This window comes from Salmo salar, chromosome 20, assembly GCF_965601325.2.
Source record: "Salmo salar chromosome 20, fSalSal1, whole genome shotgun sequence".
NCBI classification, from domain to species: domain Eukaryota; kingdom Metazoa; phylum Chordata; class Actinopteri; order Salmoniformes; family Salmonidae; genus Salmo; species Salmo salar.
In genome coordinates, this window is record NC_138310.1 from 21,193,339 (window position 1) to 21,209,615 (window position 16,277).

The 16,277-nt window shown below is 41.4% G+C and overlaps 1 protein-coding gene across 3 annotated transcripts in view; it reads left to right on the forward strand.

The window, feature by feature from the left end:
* The window catches only part of LOC106579913 (RIMS-binding protein 2), a 116,894-nt gene extending 105,577 nt beyond the window's left edge, over positions 1 to 11,317 (forward strand). For 2 of the 3 annotated variants that reach the window (XM_082966285.1, XM_082966284.1), the window contains exons 17-24: positions 191 to 311; positions 2,453 to 2,628; positions 3,148 to 3,316; positions 3,531 to 3,593; positions 3,945 to 4,048; positions 5,165 to 5,236; positions 5,459 to 5,602; positions 8,309 to 11,317. In XM_082966285.1, coding sequence (XP_082822411.1) covers positions 191 to 311; positions 2,453 to 2,628; positions 3,148 to 3,316; positions 3,531 to 3,593; positions 3,945 to 4,048; positions 5,165 to 5,236; positions 5,459 to 5,602; positions 8,309 to 8,503 — 1,044 coding nt within the window. In that variant the 3' untranslated portion in view covers positions 8,504 to 11,317. The remainder of the gene's footprint in view (positions 1 to 190; positions 312 to 2,452; positions 2,629 to 3,147; positions 3,317 to 3,530; positions 3,594 to 3,944; positions 4,049 to 5,164; positions 5,237 to 5,458; positions 5,603 to 8,308) is intronic. The other variant, XM_045703081.2, reaches the window with a different exon arrangement.
* Positions 11,318 to 16,277: the final 4,960 nt, after the last annotated feature.

Consider the following 16,277-nt stretch of genomic DNA (forward strand, 5'->3'; position numbering starts at 1 on the left):
TGATGGTTTATTTATTTGTTTGTTCTCTTTATTTTATGGGTTTATTTATTACTCTTATTTTGCCTCCTTAAGGACAAATGGAAGTGACGTCATTTGCTCTTATAGTTTTGCGATCCTTTTGAATGGCTGGTTCGTTCTGTGAGGAAGGCAGTTTATTTTAACTTAAGCTGTATTTTCTCTCCCTCTAAAGATTATAGGGAACTCCCCCTCCCATGGATGCTCCCATGGTGACCGGCTGGACCATTCAGGGAGGAGGCCGGTCCACGGCGGCAACCCCCCACAGCGACGGCCCATGATGGTTCCTTCCATTGGTTAGTGCGGTCACAACATGACGAGAGGCCCCGGCCTCCTCTGCAGGGACTGTTGTTGTGTATTTATTTATCCCATGTGTCGCCTTACTCATGTGAGCTGAGCTGAACATCTTTCCCATAGACACACGACCTTAAACAACCATGTAGTTCTCTGTAGTGGTGTGCCCTACACCTGTAGTTTAGTCCATCTTCATACGTCTTTATGGTGTTTCTGACTTGGCATAAGCAGGTCGGGGGAGGGGCTGCTACTGTTTACTTGGTGCTTCTAACAGAAGAAATGAAGAGATGTGTGGTTGTAGGTCTATAGACTTTATATACTGTGATCCTAGAGGGCTCACCCGCTTTAACCCTTCCCTCTATCTCACACAGTGCAAAGCACTGCTGTTTTACATTGAAGAACTCCAGAGTACAACCTGTTTCCTTATCCCACCACCTGACCCCCCTCCCCCAGCAGCATGTCCAGCCAAGCCGTGGGCCAGAGCAGTGTGGGGGGGTCCCTAACAGTAACACTGTGATCTGATTGGTATCGTCTGTAGAGATCACCATGATGGAGAGTAACAGTGAGCGGAGTGAGGGGAACCTCTCACCTGGCAAGGAGAATGTTTACTATCACGGCAGTGTAGCTCGGCACAGGACATACCATCATAATGGTATGTGGCCCAGCTTCTCTCTAGAACAAAATATATAAACCTTGCAAATGACAGAAAAGACAGTGTTAAGAACCCTAATTGATATTAGAGGTGAATGGTAGTCTAAAGCTTGAGTGTGAATTTTACACGAGGCTGACAGGGAAGACAAGATGTACACTTTTTCTGTAGCTGAAGAATGAGTGTCCCCTTCCTGTATGTCTGCCTGCAGCCTCAATTCCAGGCCTCCCTTTGAGGTCCCCTTCCTTCCTTCCTTCCTTCCTTCCTTCCTTCCTTCCTTCCTTCCTTCCTTCCTTCCTTCCTTCCTTCCTTCCTTCCTTCCTTCCTTCCTTCCTTCCTTCCTTCCTTCCTTCCTTCCTTCCTTCCTTCCTTCCTTCCTTCCTTATTTTCACCCTCCCTCTGCTCCTCCTTGGCCCTCCTCCCAGGGCGTATTGCCTCCCCCTGTTGACTCTGTGATTTTCCATGACTGATTGTTTACAGTCCAGTGAGAAGGAAAACCATTGGATGTGTAAGTGGACTGGTGTCTTGTTGGTATCACTCCATTGCACAGTGATGAAACTGCTGTCATCTAAACCAAACATTAGTATTGTATCATTAAAACATCATTTAACAGAAATGTTCACAGAATTGTGCTATTGAAGCATTTGGTTGGTTCGTGCCAGGAAATCCATGAGTGAATTAATATCAGGGTGATTCTTTTCCCCTCACTGTCCCTGATATGCTCCTGATGAGTCAGGTTTCTGCTATGGCATTTGATGTTCTAATTTCTTTCGGGAATGTTAATTTGCCCTTTACCTTTACTTTATTTCTAATGTGAGCATGGTTTTACCCCTCTTGTATTGATAATGAAGCATACTTCCTCATTTTGGAGAGTGGAACGCATGCATCTGTTGAGCTCTGAGACGGTGAAGTAAAACAGCAATGAACAGTCAGTCTGTTTCCCTCCATTATTTTCATGTGCATTGTCATCTAGTTACCTCTGCATCCCATAGCTTGGCTTGACATGTGCTGGCGTCTCTCCTACTTGACCTCTAACTGTATCTGTGAGTGTTATAAAGGTACTCTGTTTGTTGTTTTGGTGTCTGTCATACCAGCATTCAGAGATGTGTGAAAAAACTGCCAATCTGTGCTATCTGTCAATTATAGATAGCACAGACTTTGTAAAATAAGTATCTTGCTAACATATTCTCATTAAATTCAAATTTGTAGATTTTGCTCTGTAATTAGGGTCTTATAAAAAAAACTTGAGCCGGGTGCTCTTTGAGAGGATGATGAACTTCGCAATGGACACAATAGTGTAGAATTACCATTCTTCAAACCCCTTTAAAGCTGTTTTTCACACATACATTTCATGGCCCTCTCCCCTGTCTATCAGCTCTGACAAAGTGACATCTTCTCGTCCCCCTACCCTCCACTCCGCTCTGCTCCCCAGCCTGTCCTGGGCTGGCAGTAGCAGGGCTGGCAGTAGCAGCAGTGCCCTCTCCTATGTTTCAGATGGGTACGGCGGGCAGGGCCGCGGGCGCCGGTCGCCAGAGTACTACGAAGAGTCAGAGCCAGAGGACCTGGCGCGTATATTTGTGGCCCTGTTTGACTACGACCCTCTGTCCATGTCCCCCAACCCTGATGCTGCTGACGAGGAGCTGCCCTTCAAAGAGGGCCAGATCATCAAGGTGTTTGCCTGAGCCACACAGTGCTGTAGTCCAATCTGCTTCACTCAGACTAACAACAATAGGGCCTAGTGATGACTTACAGCAGGGTTCACCAACTGGCGGCCCACGGGCCAAATCAGCAAGTGATTCTAATTTAGGAAATCTGTTCCCACATATTCCCATGCATAATAGAGAGATGTGATCTTATACAAAAGCAAGCAAGGTTTGAAATGATTATATTTTAGTCAACTATATCTGTTTGGGCTTCTTACATTCAATTTGTCTACAATTCAAACAGTCTACAAATGATTATGTTCCAGCCCCCCAACCATCTACTGAAGAGAAAAATCGTCCCGTGGCTGAATCTAAGTTGATGATCCCTGACTTACAGCATTATGGTCATTAAATTTCACTAAAATGGACAGGCCCAGAATTTGATATAATTCTGCATCTACACTTTGAATTTGCTATTAAAACAGTAATGGTGGTGGCAGTCTCTTTCTCTTCCCCCCTGCTAACATTGTTCTCTGTGCTGGTCAGGTGTTTGGGGATAAGGACACGGATGGTTTTTACAGGGCAGAGATCCGTGACCGTCCAGGTCTGATCCCCTGTAACATGGTGTCAGAGATCCAGACTGAGGATGATGAGATGATGGACCAGCTACTCAAACAGGGCTTCCTCCCACTCAACACTCCTGTAGAGAAATTAGGTAGTGCAGCACCTGGACTCCCACTTTCTCTATTTTCTTTTCTCTGCTACTCTTTCGCTCTCTACTTTGCAGTTGAGTGTCTCTATCCTTTCTCTTCTCTTCTTTCTCTAACTTTCTTTTTCTACACTGATGTCTTTTGCTGATGGTACTCTAATTTCTCTGTCTCTACAATCGTTTCCCTCGTTCTTTTTTCTCTCTCTGCTTTCCTGTGAAGTGAACTGCGACCGCTTCAAAGATGGCCGCTCAATAAACCGCAGGTCCCGAAAATCCAAGCGAGGTCTGTGTTCTCTATAGATGCACTCTTCCTTCATCTTCAAGCTTTTCTTCTTCCACCCTTTCTTCACTTTTCTTATGAGTGTTTGAGTAGGGAATTATGGGTATTTTCTGTCAGTCTCCAAAATGCTCGTCTCCAGTAAAGTGGTGGGGGTGTTCATTATGGCTTTCACCTTCATGTACCATGTATCATTGAAACGGAATCATTCATTCAGCCTTTGCCATGGTAATAGACGGTCATTCATGCCAAATCATAAGGCATTACATACTGTCATTTTAGTGTGGGAATTTACAACTGAGAGTAGTAAGGTGAGTATTTCTAGTGTGTTACTTATCATTCTTATTGATTGTCCAGAGAGGAACAGGCGGAGTGGGCGTCAGCACCCCTCGTCCACACGTAGAATGGTGGCCCTGTATGACTACGACCCCAGGGAGAGCTCCCCCAACGTGGATGTGGAGGTACTGTACTGCTAGACCTCTAGCTTTATATCCTCTTCTCCACGGCTCCACCCCCATTTACAGACCAGATACCATCAGGATGCATGTGACTCAATGCCTCTGTCCCTGCCCTTGATTGTATAACATGATATAAACAGAAATAGACAGTCAATTCTTTATAAACTGAGAAAAAGGATATGATCAGGAGTACATTTTGTCCAGGTCACACAGTATTTCCTGTATGCACACCTCAGTTTTTCCTATATTAGATGTCTCACAGCTCATCAGAGAATAATTCAACTGTATGCTATATGCTGTACTGTGTGTATGATGCTTTTGGAGGACCATCCTTGTTGAAGACTATTACTGCTGTTATGGAGTCAGGTGTAGAGTATGTTCTATCCTGTTACTAACCACTTACCTGCTTGCCTTGCCAACATTGCACAAATACACTAGCCGTACTTGCTCCCTAGATTTACTCCCAGTCTGTACCATTATTTAGTCCCCATTTATTAGTAGCTTAACCTTTTCCTGTTGTACTTATGGCCCTTCCCCCTGGTTTCACTCACTCTCACCTTTCTATTGGCACGGCCACACAGTATGGGAGAGACAGGCTGAATGAGCAGGTGAGTTAGAGGAGCGTCCGCTCTCTGTGTTTTCTCTGTAACTGTTGGTGGAGTGTTCAGAAGAGGTGGGCTTCACATGGTGGATTAGGCTACAGTGTACCCCTCTCATGAACACAGCCCCTCACTCATAGCCTGCGCTGGCATCCTTCCTCTGGTTAGTCTGTGTGTTGAGCAGTCTCCTATGTTTGGTTTGTGTGTTTTGGAGAGGCCTGTAGGAGTGGATAGTAGATAGTAGTATGGTATGCCTTTTTGTCTGTGTTGCAATCCTGTTTTCAAACATCCAACACTTGATGCATTTGATAGTTGCAACAGTCTGCCAAGACTGCATTGACACTTCTAGATTTACAATGCATCTCAGTGATTGGAATAGGAAGTACAGCATTTCACACAAATTAAAACCTAATAATATCCCATGGGGTTGGGTTGTAGAGACAATCTTCAAAAGATTCAAGCTGCATTGTTGTAGAGAAAGCAGGTCAAACTTAACTCAAACATCTCACTGTTTTGACAGGCTGAACTGACATTCTGCGCTGGTGACGTCATAACAGTTTTTGGTGAAATTGATGAAGATGGGTTTCATTATGTAAGTATGTGAGATGTGACTTACACATAATGATATTTAAGGAGCACATTGTCTTCAACCAGCTTTGCGCAAATAAACACCAGTGGAAATGACAGTGATAGTAATAGTAGTCATATGATAAACAATGAATGATCATTTTGTAACCCTTTTGTCTAGTCTGCTATATTGTGGAATCCGATGTACATTCTATGCGAGTCACCCTGTGTGTTTGTGATCCCTCAGGGCGAGCTCAATGGACACAAAGGTCTTGTTCCCTCCAACTTTCTAGAAGAAGTGCCTGATGATGTTGAGGTTTTTCTCACTGACACTCCATGTGGAGATTCTCGATACCCCCAGGACGCTGCAGCGCGGATAAAGACCAAAAGGGTACATGCTCTTTCGCAGTACTAGCCCTCTGTCATTCATTTACTCTTTTCCGTTCCCTTTACCTCCTTACTCCTTTAGTTTTCTGTCTGTGCTTGTGAGTGTTTCATTTCTGAACGTATGATGGGAATTCAGACTTTGGAGCATTATGCTGTAAACGTTGTTGATGTCTCAGAAATATAACGAAAACTATTAATACTTGACAGAGGTACTTTTATTTTTAATGTTGACTGCTGTGAAGGATTTTAAAATGTGGACATATTCATATAGCGTTCTCAAAGAGAATAAACAGAAACAATAAAATAAATGCAGAATTGTAACTTTAACTGTTTTTTTGCACATGCACATTTAGCATTGCAATAAATGCTTTATGAGTATTACCTGTGTCTAAAATAGGTTCTAATAGAGGAAATCGTTTTGATGTACTGGAGGATGAAATATGTAGACTGTAGCACCGCATGTTTTCTCTTTAAGATGCATGAATTCCCCTTGAATCTTTTTATAGTGAAAAATAAGTCTAGTACAGTATAACTTTTGTATTTGCTTCTGAAGCCTTGTTTTTGTATATTGCTTACTTGTAAAATAGCATGCAAGATATCAAGAAGGTTATGTTGCTCTTTGAGAGTATAATTTCGAAAGTAATCATAATGCTAGCTGGAAAATAATGTGACTATAATTCTTGTTTAACAAATAATTGCAAGTTAATGTTTGAATAACAACAGGTTTCATCTGAAGTATCTTGGCTGGTATTGTAGTTTGTCATTCTCATAGTGCAGACTATTGAAATGCCATCACTGCATTTTTCTTTTCCTCACCCGCTTGGCAAAACAGAAGAAGAGTGTTCATTTCACACCTTAGAGGCTCTGTTTCCATCACGTAAGTGAGCAACTGAGGATACCAAGGTTACGCTCCCCTCGTCTAATGCAGATGACATGGGTTCCCTTAGTTTCCGGTATGCAACACACACACACCTTTTATGACCTTTATTATGCCAGTTTATGTTTCAGTTAATTCATTTTGAATGGATGTAAATATTTTTTTATTTTTTATTAACCAGAACATTAGTGATAGAATACTGTGGAACACAACAGGATGACACATTTGACCCCAGTTTACATACTTTACAGTTTTTATTTACATTTTAGTAATTTAGCAGATGCTCTTATCCAGAGCAAATTACGATTAGTGCATTCATCTTAAGATAGCTAGCTGAGACAACCACATATCACAGTCGTAGTAAGTACATTTTCCCTCAGTAAAGTAGTTATCAGCGAAGTCCTTGCTAATATTTGACATGAGTTTATTGTAAAAGCATTCAGGTTGTTGTGTTAACTTATAAATAATATATGCCATTTAGCAGACACTTTGATCCAAAGCAACTTAGTCACGCGTGCATAGATTTTACGTATGTGTGGTCCGGGAATCAAACCCACTATCCTGGCGTTGCAATGCCATGCTCTACCAACTGAGCAAGTTAAGGAAGACCACCCTAGCCAATGCATTAGACAAGAAGCATGGTATCTTCAGTTGTTTCTCTGGGTGTTGTACATTACAATGTCAGTCTCTCAAGATAAGCCTCCTGCTGTAAATCATGGTAAGCTAAAAGGCCATTGTTGCACGTCTAGGTTGCCTCCCCGTAGTACTAGTGGTAACATTCAATCAGACTCTATAGCTAACGTTCTGATAGAACCTCCTCTCTCCTTGAAGCAGTGCACCCTGCCACACTTAATCTAATCAAACTGCTCGAAACAAGTCAATGGTAATCAAATGTCTACCAGACAGGCAATCCAGTCAATCAGATACAAATATAATTGGCATTCCTTTACCCATAGATTCCCAAGATAGTGGTCCGCTCCACAATGCCCTTGTTAAGTTGTTAGTGGGGTGCACTTTTTCTTTCACATAAGGAATGATGCGAAATGGCAAAAAGAGCTATTAACATGTTTTTCTCATAGAAAGTGGCATCAATTAGATTTTCTAACCATATTTTTAACGTCTAATATGTAGTTATATACTACAGCCATATACTACTGTGCTAGAGACTACAGTCTCATGTTAATGGGATCTTAAGGATAGAGACTACAGTCTCATGTTAATGGGATCTTAAGGATAGAGACTACAGTCTCATGTTAATGGAATCTTAAGGTTACATCTTTCCTAAGTGCAATTGAAAAGAAGCCTTTTAGCTCATGATTACAATTAAGGAATATGTAGATATTAGATGTTTACTGTAACCTAGTTGTATATGAATGCCCTTTATATTTAAAAAGAAAATCTGCTGTCATATGTTGTCCCATAATGTTAATACAATATTGCATCTCTTGTTTTTGTGTGAAAGGCATGGCCTTTGCCACTGATAGCCATTCTGGAGAATCTCAGCATAAAATGTGCTATTGGTAAAGAGAGCAGTAGTATGTGGACATATTCTTTGGCATTGAAGTCTTTATCTTTTAAACCAGCTTGATGACAGACTGTGTCTACATGGCAGTGGGGGAGGGGGGTATACAGCACCTCAGTACACTAAAGAGACGACATCCGAGCATTGACAAGTTGAACTGGGCTGCACTATAAGGGAGCTAGACTGATGAAGCCAAAGGTATGGTGGCCCTGCTGAGACAGAATGGACTGAGTGGAAGGGAGTAGTGACTGGGGTGCAAGAGGGCTGGCTTTTTAACCCCCCTGAACTGTCCCTTACGGGTCTTCCATTAGGTTCCGTTGGAAAAATCGAGTCCGCCCAGAAGAGCTGTCTACCCCAAAGTGCGCCAACACATCCCCGGCACTGGCCCTGCTACCGTGGGGCCTGGCAGTCCCATCAGGGGCCCCCGCGACTTGTCCTCCAAAAAGAAAAAGGGACTACTCTCCAAAGGGAAGAAACTATTGAAAAGACTTGGCACTGTAAAATAACCCCTTCATATACTTGAAGTATATTACCAACCACATCATAGAGGGCTCTATTCAATCTGTAATTCTGAAGCGGTACAGATTCCGTGATAGAAATGTAAAGGTCATTTCTGATTGCGGTGCAAGAGGGCTGGCTTTTTAACCCCCCTACCATGAATGCAGTCTCCGCTAAAGCGGGTACATTGCCTTTAAATTTCAATCACGCTGAAAAGCTGAATTTCCTCGATGCGGATTGAATAGAGCCCTAAATCTCAAACACTTCCATTACTGTAAATTCAGTCCTGTGAGAAGAAAAAATCCAGTGGTCTAAGATTTTGATGGCATTTGATAACCAGTCAGTTGCTGTACTCTTACACATCTGTTGTTGTCTACTACAAACCATTTATTTTTTAATTGAAGTATGTATTTTGAATACAGTCCAGGGAACTCATAGTTTGACATTTAATGTCATAAGCCAACCTCTGGTCATGTATATTTTGCTATCTGAAGCACAGGATTGCAATGCGATGGGATAAAATATTCTCAATTTTGAATTGGACAATAGTACGTAGGTGTGTGTTTGACTGAAGACAACAATGTCCCCCAGAATATGAGGTGTTTAAACCAGTCTCTTTAGGGCTGAGATCAAACAATAGAGCTCAGAATGGCCAGTCAACATCATACTTGATGAGACTACTACTGGTGGCCCATCCTAACCATACACTTCATGTTGTAGTACCCAAAATGAGGGAAGGAAAAGAGCAGCTTTATGGCCAGGCAGCTGAGGTCCTTGTATGGGAACTGTATGGGAGGTTTGCATGTTTTACCTGAAAGCACATCCAGAATGATCATTCCCACCCAACGTTTGAAGCATATGCTAACTGATGGCCTTTTCTATCAGAACATGTTAGCAAGGCACATGTGCATGCTTTGTCGGTGCATTTGATGACAGAATCTACACTGTTTGAGCAAAATGTACTAAATGAATTGCAGTAGTGAAAAGCATGTCATCGTTTTCTTTACCTCCATACAGAATATTCCATACAAACCTAATTGTCAGATTGGTTCTCAGTTCAACTCAAGCCCAGGTACACATTTGACTAGTCACGACCAGGATCTGTGCAGTGGTAAAATATGCTACATCTCCAGAAAGACCGAAGTCAGATAAGCAAGTATCAATTCCTAACAGCAAGTATTAGTTCTTCAAACACACCAAAAGACCTCTGGACAAGCACATTAGATAGGACAGGGTTTCAAGATTCAGTTTCTTTATTTTTTAAGTAGTTGAATGGTCATGAAATGCCTAGTTGAAACCAACCTCCATGTATTTGCCTTATAAATGCACAATTGTTTGTGTCCAGTCAGTGGAGAGTTTTTATGTCCTGTATGCATTCATGTCATTGCAATACTTCTGAAAATGAAATATTTTTGCAGAAGATGTTTATCAAAGCTCGTGATGTGCATTTTATTACTTGTAAGAGTGTCATGTTTTCCGGAGGACCTGAGCATTATTAGCTTGTTTGAAACTTCAGAAGGCCCAACTTTACACTCTTCATGTTCTGTCCACATTAAAATGACAAAAAGAAAAAAAAGAAGTGTGGTGAAAATGTAAAGGTGTGTTTAATGTTTTTTTTTTGTCAGTACATTGTCACTATTTTGGCACAAAAAATTCAAGGCACTTTTATTTTGTTCTTCATGTTATATACAGTACTTGCAATGTGTTCGTTCTGCATTCACAATCCCATTTTGACATAGGTTTGTGTACAAGACAATGGCCAAGAAGGAAATGCAATTGAAGGCCGGTTCAATCAAAACTGTTTCCAGGATAAGTTTAAATCAGCATTCTTCCTGTGCAACAACAAAGCATGGTGTGAATTAATGTGCAGTTGGTTTTCATTTTGTTTAAAACAAAACATTTTTGTAGAGTACACTCCAAAGGTGCATTTTTGCAGTAGGAGAATGTTGTTTTTGACTTATCCCAGACACAAGGTTTGATAGAATAACCTTTTTTGGATGTAAGTCATATTAAGTTATTTTTGTTTCATAGAAATTGTGATTTCAACAAAACAAGTCTACCTCCATAATGACCCCTAGAATTCCAACTAATTTGACTACATGTTCACAGAAGCCAACTCCATTTCATTTATGAATCTGAGCTCTTTCTGTTTGCCCAGAAGTACTGCGTTTGTGTCAGCCCCCAACATAGAGTAGTGAATGTATGATTCATTGAAAGCCAATGTATTATATTTATCAAAACTATCCATGATGAGTATGCAGATATCCAGCGTTTTCTAGTCCAGTTTGTATGTGAAATGAAACCTTTTTCCATCTGTTAATAACTACTTACACTATTTTGTTAATCATTTCATCCTTCCATTCAATTTACATCACTGTTTTTTTTAACTACTACTTACATGAGATTTGAACTGAGACTGCCAAAAAAGAATGTATCAAAAGCATTCTGTATAACTTTCTGTACAATTCTCAGCCAAATAGGCATTTCAATCTACAGTTTATAGATGTACATTTTTTCCATAATAAGTTGTCCGTCATTGCTTCTATACATATTGTTTGAATGACTTGCTCTTTTTGTACTTTGTCCATTTGTAAATTGTTTTTAAATGTTTATACTTGATTTTCAGACTGCCTTTTTTGTACATAAAAATTTATAATCAAACAGTGCAAAGCTTTCCCCATGGTGTCTTCAAAACCATGTTTTAAAAGTCTGCAATTGTGTGCTAGCTTTATGAAAAGAAATAGCCTATATTGGTGGTTACAAAATATTGTGTGGGTGTGCATGTGCAATTTTTTTTATAAAACAAATTTGATATTTTGTAATGTTGGTTGTGCCGTGTTTTATTCCCCAAATGCCATGGTGCAACAGCAAAGTCAGAGGATGGACAGAATTGAGCACCTCTTAAACAGGCCTAGGCCTGAATAAGGATTGGGATATGTGTAAGAATCACAACTTAAAATACTTACTGCTAGACAGTAATGCAATTACATCAGTACTGAAGTACTGAAGGGTAATCAAATTACAGAACATGATTCACACAATTATTTAACTGCACTTTTAGGTCCTAAATGCAACTTTGCTCCAAAGTTTGAACAATAAATTTTTTTCAAGCAAGACAACTTGCATAATATTATTTTATTAAGTAAAAGGGAAAAGGAAACCTTCACTCTGATAGTGAACAAAGGAGAACAGCCAAAAAAACAGCAGAGGTAGCACACTTCTCAAAACAGTCTCATGCAACTTGATCATTGTAATACCATGATACATTTAAAAACAGGTTGTAACCAAAACTATTTTACAAAAGTTTAGTTCTGAACATAACCACTTTTGTTTTCTTCCACTGTTCCGACCAGCAAAATAAAGTTCTGAACCAGTTTGAACCCCAAAAAAGTACATGTTTATATTGTTCCTTTCTGATCTTTTTTAAACTTTTGAAATCAACAGGTTGTTACTTTTAGCTAATTTAATTACTTCACCAATAAGTGCAGATAGAGCAGGCAAGCTAGTTGTTAACATAAGTGATGACAGACAAGTGTAGCCTTTGGCACGACTGAAATCTTGTCGGTGGGGAGAGTGCAAGAGGAATAGGCTTGAAGCGCTGGGCATCTTGTTATGACATGAATTAGGTCCACAGAATTATACCTAGAAAGAGCGGCTTCTATGGAGGAACTTTGAACGTCCTTTGAGCTAGCTAGCTAACAAGCTTGTGTGTGTAGAGCGGCACCAGAATTAAAAACATGTCTTAGCTTTTTGTAGTTAATAAATCCCAAGTGAAACGTGATAACTTGGCCTATAGTATCCTTAACTAGCATTGAAAAAGTTAATCCATTCTTCTCTAGCGAATAAAAAATCTCCCCATGTTCTGAATCAAGCGTCAATGTAACGTCAGTACACTCAGTAGCCTATGCTTCGACGATGGAAGGGGCAGGCAGCTTAAACACACAGGCAAAGATTTTCAGCTTGCAGGCAGACACTGGAATACGTTTCTGAGTGTTGTGGGACTAGAAAACAATGCCTTGAATGTAATGTTATTAACCGGTTCTCATGCTTTAAAAATAGCGGTTCTGTTCCGGAACAGTATGGATCACTTTCGGTCCTGGTTCTGTTTCTATTCCTTGAAAACGTTTGTTCTTTTCTGGTTTTGTTCACTGAACCGGTTCCAACCTGTTTTAAAATGTACACTACATGTCTAAAAGTATGTGGACACCTGCTCGTTGAACATCTCATTCCAAAATCATGGGCATTAATATGGAGTTGGTCCCCCCTTTGCTGCTATAACAGCCTCCAGTCTTCTGGGAAGGCTTTCCACTAGATGTTGGAACATTGCTGTGGGGACTTGCTTCCATTCAGCCACAAGAGCATTAGTGAGGTCAGGCATTGATGTTGGGTGATAAGGCCTGGCTCACAGTTGGTGTTCCAATTCATCCCGAAGGTGTTTGATGGGGTTGAGGTCAGGGCTCTGTGTAGGCAAGTCAAGTTATTCCTCACCGATCTCTACAAACCATTTCAGTATGGACCTTCAGTATGGACCAGAGGGCATTGTCATGCTGAAAGAGGAAAGGACCTTCCCCAAACTGTTCCCACAAAGTTGGAAGCACGGAATTGTCTAGAATATAATTTATTCTATAGCTTTAAGATTTCCATTCACTGGAACTAAGGGGCCTAGCCCGAATCATGAAAAACAGCTCCAGACCATTATTCCTCCTCCACCAAACTTTACAGTTGGCACTTTGCATTGGGGCAGGTAGCGTTCTCCTGGCATCCGCCAAACCCAGATTTGTCTGTCAGACTGCCAGATGGTGAAGAGTGATTCATCACTCCAGAGAACACTTTTCCACTGCTCTAGAGTCCAATAGCGGCAAGCTTTACACCACTCCAGCCGATGCTTGGCATTGTGCATGGTGATCTTAGTCTTCTGTGCGGCTGCTCGGCCATGGAAAACCATTTAATGAAGCTCCCGACAAACAATTCTTGTGCTGATGTTGCTTCCAGAGGAATTTTGGAACCTGGTAGTGAGTGTTGCAACCGAGGACAGACGATTTTTACACACTTCGTACTTCAGCACTCGGCGGTCCCGTTCTATGAGCTTGTGTGGCCTACCATTTCGTGGCTGAGCTGTTGTTGCTCCTAGATGTTGGTCAGGGAGGTGACCAAGAACCCGATGGTCACTCTGACAGAGCTCCAGAGTTCCTCTGTGGAGATGGGAGAAACTTCCAGAAGGACAACCATCTCTGCAGCACTCCACAAATCAGGCCTTTATGGTAGAGTGGCCAGACGGAAGCCACTCCTTAGTAAAAGGCACATGACAGCCTTCTTGGAGTTTGCCAAAATCCCCAAAAGGACTCTCAGGCCATGAGAAACAAAATTCTCTGGTCTGATGAAACCAAAATTGAACTTTTTGGCCTGATTGCCAAGCGCCATGTCTGGAGGAAACCTGGCACCATCCCTACGGTGACGCATGATGGTGGCAAGGACGTTTTTCAGTGGCAGGGACTGGGAGACTAGTCAGGGTAAAGGGAAAAATGAACGGAGCAAAGTACAGAAAGATCCTTGATGAAAACCTGCTCCAGAGCGCTCAGGACCTCAGACTGGGGCAAAGGTTCACCTTCCAACAGGACAACAACCCTAAGCATGAAGCCAAGACAATGCATGAGTGGCTTCGGGACAAGTCTCTGAATGTCCTTGAGTGGCCCAGCCAGAGCCCGGACTTGAACCTGATCCAACATCTCTAGAGAGACCTGAAAATAGTTGTCCAGCGATGCTTCACATCCAACCTGACAAAGCTTGAGAGGATCTACAGAGAAGAATGGGAGAAACTCCCCAAATACAGGTGTGCCAAGCTTGTCGTGTCATACCCAAGAAGACTTGAGGCTGTCAACACTGTCAAAGGTGCTTCAGACCCTTTACTTATGTACACGTGATATTTCCGTTTTTTGTTTTTTTATACATTTGCAAAAAAATCTAAAATAATGTTTTTTCTTTGTCATTATGGGATATTGTGTGTAGATTGATGAGGAAAAAAACAATTTAATACATTTTAGAATAAAGATGAAACACAACAAAATGTGGAAAAAGTCAAGGGGTGTGAATACTTTCCGAATGCACTGTATCATACATTTTACAAATTCGTAACATATTGTATTGTTTTCAATTTAGTGATATATAATATAAATTGTAATTTGTAACATATCATATGAAATGGGTGATGGACATCCACAAATTAATACATACCATACAAATCATAACATATCGTACTAAGTGTCTCGGATATGCATTACCAGTCAAACGTTTGGACACGGCTTCCCGAGTGGCTCAGTGGTCTAAGGGACTGCATTGCAGTGATAGCTGTGCCACTAGAGATCCTGGTTCGAGTCCAGGCTCTGTCGCAGCCGGACATGACCGGGAGACCCATGGAGCGGCGCACAATTGTCCCAGTGTCGTCCAGGTTAGGGGAGGGTTTGTCCGGCAGGGATGTTCTTGTCCCATCGCGCTCTAGTGACTCCTGTGGCGGGCCAGGTGCAATGCATGCTGACACGGACGCCAGGTGCATGGTGTTTCCTCCTACACATTGGTGCATCTGGCTTCCAGGTTAAACAAGCATTGTGTCAAGAAGCAGTGCGGCTTGGCTGGGTTGTGTTTCAGAGTACGCACGGCTCTCGACCTTTGCCTCCTGAGTTCGTACGGGAGTTGCAGCGATGAGACAAGACTCTAACTACCAGTTGGATACCATGAAAAAAGGGGTATAACAATTATAAATAAACATTTTATAAAGTTTGAACTCACCTCATTCAAGGGTTTTCTTTATTTTTACTATTTTCGAAACTATGAAATAACACATACGGAATCATGTAGTGACCAAAAAAGTGTTAAACAAATGAAAATAGATTTTAGATTCTTCAAAGTAGTCACCCTTTGCCTTGATGACAGCTTTGCACACTTTTTTGGTTACTACATGATTCAACATGTGTTATTTCATAGTTTTGATGTCTTCACTATTATTCTACAATGTAGAAAAAGGTAAAAATAAAGAAAAACCCTGGAATGAGTAGGTGTGGCCAAACCTTTGCCTAGCACCGTATGTACAGAATAATATGAAATGCCCTGAGACCAGGTTGGTTCTAAAGGCCAGGACCATAAAGACAATACAGCCACACCAAATGTTTTTAAACGTTGCATCCTGCTGAACTCGCCCGAGAACAGCAGAGTGGAGGAGAAGAGTCGGGATGTCATAAGAGATCAAGTCAAATCACCACACTCCAGAACACATGGAGGTAGAATAATGTAATGTTGCTATTTTATCTGAAAATATTTTATAGAAGAGAAATGTACATAAAAAATTTTACAGTAAATATGATGAAATGTACAAAAAGAACACCCTGCTGTTGTCACGCTCTGACCTAGGAGAGCTGTGTTTTCTCTGTTTAGTTAGGTCAGGGTGTGATAGGTGATAGGCATTCTATGTTTTGTGTTCCATGTTTTGGTCGGGTATGGTTTCCAATCAGAGGCAGCTGTCATTCGTTGTGTCTGATTGGAAGCCATATTTAGGCAGCCTGTTTTTTCCTGTGTTTTCGTGGGATCTTGTTTTTGTGCAACTGTGTGTGAGCAGCCCCAGAACGTCACGTTTGTTTCAGTTTCACGTGTTTCTTGTTTTGTTCGGGTTCACAAATAAAATATGTGGAACTACTGGCACGCTGCGCCTTGGCTGATTTATGACAGGGAATTCGAAGATAGCACCCGTGACAGCTGTTGCTTTTAGTGTGATTAAAAAAAAAATTGCAATCG